This window comes from Rhinolophus ferrumequinum, chromosome 6 (assembly GCF_004115265.2).
Source record: "Rhinolophus ferrumequinum isolate MPI-CBG mRhiFer1 chromosome 6, mRhiFer1_v1.p, whole genome shotgun sequence".
Taxonomy (NCBI): domain Eukaryota; kingdom Metazoa; phylum Chordata; class Mammalia; order Chiroptera; family Rhinolophidae; genus Rhinolophus; species Rhinolophus ferrumequinum.
Genome location: NC_046289.1, coordinates 34,372,380 through 34,377,401, shown reverse-complemented (window position 1 = coordinate 34,377,401; position 5,022 = coordinate 34,372,380). Strand labels below are relative to the sequence as shown.

Genomic DNA, 5,022 nt, shown 5'->3' with positions numbered 1-5,022 from the left:
TTTGGGGCTAAAAGGCCAAGATTAGAGTTTCTATCCCCAGCTTAAGAGTTAAATGTTCTAACACAGGTTAGAGCAAAATTAGCCTGCAAGAAAAAGAGCAAATCGATATTTTAAAAAAATCTGTAAAATAAGCTTTTAAGTTGCTGTCCTGACCTACCAATGACTTCTCATTCTAGATGTTGCTATGGTGCACATTTGTTCAAATCTATTAAATTGGGGGCAGAGGGGAGCTAAAAAGTATAAACATTTTGGGGTGTGATGCCCCTTTTCTTACGAGTGTTTGACTTCACGGTCAGCACCTGTGTTATCAGGTGTAAGAGTGTCCTAGCTCGAACTTTGAATGATTTCAGAAGGCTTTTGAAGGTGGTGAGGATAGAGTCCAAACTGACCTCTTCTACAGATCCCCGGTCCCGTTCCTTCTGCTTCAGATTCGCATCCCACTCGGCTGCTTTGGCAGCTGGAAAAGGAGGAAAGCCATGCAGGGATGGGTGCTGGAAAGATATAAGGTGATCCACTTCTCCTCCCTCCCCATTACTGCGCTGCTTGCACGTTTTGCTGTTTGGATACAACTAAACTTGGCGAATTCTTGGAGGATTTCGTTTTGGCCAAGTCCTTTTTGTCCTCTGGAGACCTCTTGTCCCAGGCAGCGTATCTCCCCAAAGTGGATTCCTGTCACATCATTGCCTCATTTGGGGGGTGGGGAGCGTGGGGGAGGACGGAAGAACAACGCTGGGGTTGAAACGCTGCTGCTCTCGCCTCTCTTTTTCGCCCAGCCGCTGGCAAGTCTTTTCCTCCTCCAGGTTCTGCAAAATACTGAGGAAAAGTCCACGAGTGAACGGCGGGCGCTGTCGAGAGCGGGGAGGTGCTGAAATGTCCCAGACATCCTGGTCGCAGTCTTGATTGGCAGAGCCGGCCAATGACTGACAGGGGGTCTCCATGGCGCCCGTGCCGCCAATCCGCCCACCCCAGTAGAGGCGCCCGCTCGCCCGCCTTCGTGCCCTAACCGAGCCGAGCCGAAACCGAGCCGCGGAGCCCGCACCTCCTCCAATCTCTCCCGCTTTCTCGCTCCCCGCAGTTGTGCCTCCACCGCCGCCCCAGCTGTGCGTCCCGGCTGCCCAGAGCTGCTTCACCAAGAAGAGCCTAGCGCACCCGACCGGGCCCGTGGGCATCTGCTGCGTGTCCCGCTCCGGGCTTAGCAGTCCAGCCGCCGGCGGCGCTGCCTCGATGTTCCAGCTGCCCATCTTGAATTTCAGCCCCCAGCAAGTGGCGGGGGTATGCGAGACTCTTGAGGAGAGCGGCGACGTGGAGCGCCTGGGTCGCTTCCTCTGGTCGCTGCCGGTGGCCCCTGCGGCCTGCGAGGCCCTCAACAAGAATGAATCCGTGCTGCGCGCGAGAGCCATCGTGGCCTTCCACGGTGGCAACTACCGCGAGCTCTACCATATCCTAGAAAACCACAAGTTCACCAAGGAGTCGCACGCCAAGCTTCAGGCTCTGTGGCTTGAAGCGCATTACCAGGAGGCTGAGAAGCTGCGTGGACGGCCCCTGGGGCCCGTGGACAAGTACCGCGTGAGGAAGAAGTTCCCGCTGCCGCGCACCATTTGGGATGGCGAACAGAAGACACACTGCTTCAAGGAGCGCACGCGGCACCTGCTACGGGAATGGTACCTGCAGGACCCGTACCCCAACCCCAGCAAAAAGCGTGAGCTCGCCCAGGCAACTGGACTGACCCCTACGCAGGTGGGCAACTGGTTCAAAAACCGCCGACAAAGGGACCGGGCAGCTGCCGCAAAGAACAGGTGGGTACCTAGAGCCTTCTCGCCCTGCGCTCACCCGGCAGGGGGCGGGAGACCGCACCCTGGGCGCTCTTACCCTGGGCCCGACGACTTGGATTCAGCAGTTAGGAGCGCGGTCTGTCTTCGGTTATGAGCCCCTGGGATTCTGGGCAGAGGTTTCCTTCCGGGCTCTTGGTTCCCCACCCTCTTTTTCTGGGCGCCTGGGGGGATCTCTCCAGCAGCTGGTTGCAGTCACCAAATCAAGCCTGTTTTGGGAGGGGATAAGAAAATTAAAATCCCAGGAACAATTAGGGACCCCAAGGCCCGAAGCTAATTCTTGTCAACCTTGGCCCAGACTCCTGTTACTAAGTGAAACCCTCTTATTAGTAGCAATGTGGCAGTTTATTGTCATTTTTAAAGCCCAGATGCATCCTTCTCTGATGCTATGAAAACAGTTTTCCATGGACTCATGTCTCTAAGAAGGAAATCGAGTTCTCTTCCACTCGTGGGCAGCCGAATCACAAAACAGCAAACTAGTTGGCTGTGCCTTTTCATTCCCCAGCGTATGGATCTCGATTAGACAAACATTTTGACCAAGAACTCAGCATCTTCCCCAAGGCCCAAATGCTCCCTGGAACCCCCAGGCATCTTCTTTTGCGGTAAGCTTTGGGCCAACCAGGCCTCAGGGACACTGACACAGGTGTCTGCCCCAAGCAGACACATGCTGGGAAGGGGTCCCCTGTCCCAGAGCCTACTCTGTCCTTGTCACCCATACTTCATTTATCCTGACGGTATTGTAAATCTCTCAAAGGTGGCCAACAACCGGAAATGACCCTGCAAGCCCAACATCCCGCTGACAAGAGAGAGACTGGGAGTGGAGAAAGGACTCTGAAGGGGGGGTTGCAACTGCAGGGCTCTGCGGAGAGGCCGCTGCGGAGTACTGGTACTGCCGGGCTTCTGTTGCCTCACCTTACCAGCTTTAACTGTCCGGGTGTGAGAGAGCCGCTGACCGCTGGGCTTAAAGGATGCGGACCAGTGGGCAACGGGAGGCTGTTACACGCTGTGACTCATGTTTCTTTCCTTCCCGGTAGACTCCAGCAGCAAGTCCTGTCGCAGAGCTCCGGGCGGGCTCTAAGAGCCGAGGAAGAGGGCACGCCCGAGGTGCTGGGCGCCGTCTCCAGCCCGGCCGCCAGTCTATCTAGTAAGGCAGCCACTTCGGCCATCTCCATCACGTCTAGCGACAGCGAGTGCGACATCTGAGCTGCCCACGCAGCACGCTCAGAAACAGAATGCGGTGTACAAAACGAGAAAAACAAAATGAAGGAGGAAAGATGAAAGACCAAGCAAACCCAGCGTTTTCGAAGCCAGGTGGCCAGGAGCTCGGGATGAGGGACGCGCGAGCTCGGGTTGCCGTGTCCACCCGGTGGCCCGCGCGGCTCCACTGGCGCCCCCCTCGGCCTCTACTGCTGCGGCCCACGGTGAGGCCCGACCCAGTGCCACGTTCTTCTTGCTTTGCTTTTTCCCAAGGAGTTTGCTGCAAGGATGCCTCCGGAACCTGAACTGCACGCTGAGCACCTGCCTGAATCTCCCGTGGGTATTTCACGTCGAAAGGACGCTGTTATATATGTATAACTTTTGCTTTAAAGTTTTTTAAACAAAACATATATATGCTGTTTATTTACTTATTTAAGAGACTGCCATGGTAGGTTTCTCTGTATCTTGGGAACTTCCTGTTTCTAAAGGCGCAGGGTGGAGCGGAGGGGTTTGTATGGAGAAGCCAAACAATAAAAACCTGGTGAGCAACCTTTCTTAATTAAGGGAGCTGCTCTCAGATTCCTTTAAAAAAAAAAAAAGAAAAAGAAAAAGAAAGACGTTCTATTCACCAGGCAGGCAAGGACCCTAGTGCAAATGATATATTTTGCCTTCTCTGATGTCTCCTGGTATATTTTTAAAACAGCCCATGGTAGGTCCATAACCACATAGCCACCTCCCAAGTCAAATTGCGTGTGTGTAGGTAGGTACATACGTATGTATGCATGTACATATGTATATATGATATATTTAAACCTAGAAATTGGCAACATGAGCATTCTATATTAGGCAACTCCCCACATTCTCAGCACAGGTATGGCTTATTCACCTCACACTCACTTTTATTAAGTGTCAAGGGCTTTCAAGAACAATTTAGGAAGCCAAATTCTGGGACTCAATAGTGAGTCCTATTTCATAAAAATGTAAGACTATTCTGACAGTCTCTGCAAAGAGTAAAGCTTTCCATCTCCTTTGAGGCCCCTCCCATACAAAAGCAGTAGGCACCAATGATCATACTAGAGAACATAAATTGTATTTAGGGTTGAACTCACATTAAAATTAGACAAAAGAAGATAGGAAAGGTAATAACTAGCCTAGTATCTTCTTGCTGCAGAAGCAGGTTTTAATCAAATGTATTATTTTTAACAAAAGGGGTATACCGAGATGGTGGAAGAATATAATCATGCCATATATTGAGATGAAATGGAAAGCTGCAGAGAAATGACTGGCATTTTAAATGTGTTAAATCTGAAACAAATCATCTGTGTTAAATCTGAAACAAGTCATACAGAGCCTCCTTGTCCTGTAATGGCTTCAATTAAAAACATCAAATATTTTTAGTATTTAATTTGCCCTCCCAAAGTGTGCAGGCGCGCGCGTGCACACACACACACACACACACACACAGACACACACAACAAACAAAAATAAAACAAAACTCTGTCCTTGTACTAACAAAGAAAATGCTATCCAGAGTCTCTAAGCTTTTTACCTAGTGACATGGATTGCATATTGTAAAATTTGACTTTGATCTTTGAATCACTTGAACTGAACTTTCCTCCTCAAGCTCTGCTCCCCACTGGACTCCTTTCAATTTGCCTTTCTGTCCTTAACATATGCTTCTTTGTCCTTATGGACATATGTCCTTAACATAGGCTTCTTTGGTTCAGAAGCCTGCTAACTTATTTGGGTAGAAGTGCCAATGTGCAAACTGAACAAAAATAAGTGAAGTCATGGAGACAAAAAGCAGTCAAATGGCAAGATATATGGGGAAGCCTAGGACATAAATAAGGGTTGGTTTTGGTTTCTAAATCGCTTGAACAGATTTAGCCCCATTTGGGATTTATAAATGATTGCCAGTGTATAAAGAAGCCCTTATCCAGAGAACTGTTGACAATCAAAACTCTCTTGCACAAGAGCTCTAGGTGGAAGGAGTGGG

The 5,022-nt window shown here is 50.4% G+C and overlaps 1 protein-coding gene across 1 annotated transcript; it reads left to right on the top strand.

The window, feature by feature from the left end:
- The first annotated feature begins 402 nt into the window (after nucleotides 1–402).
- Nucleotides 403–3,875, top strand: SIX6 (SIX homeobox 6). The gene is made up of 2 exons (XM_033108787.1): nucleotides 403–1,796; nucleotides 2,864–3,875. Exons 1-2 carry the CDS (start codon nucleotides 1,225–1,227, stop codon nucleotides 3,030–3,032), a joined length of 741 nt encoding a protein of 246 aa, XP_032964678.1. The 5' UTR covers nucleotides 403–1,224; the 3' UTR covers nucleotides 3,033–3,875.
- Nucleotides 3,876–5,022: the final 1,147 nt, after the last annotated feature.

Coding starts and splice junctions, on each gene's coding strand:
- SIX6 (XM_033108787.1), top strand. CDS start 1,225: ATGTTCCAGCTGCCCATCTTGAATTTCAGCCCCCAGCAAGTGGCGGGG. Junction 1,797..2,863: donor GCAGCTGCCGCAAAGAACAG/GTGGGTACCTAG, acceptor CCTTCCCGGTAG/ACTCCAGCAGCAAGTCCTGT.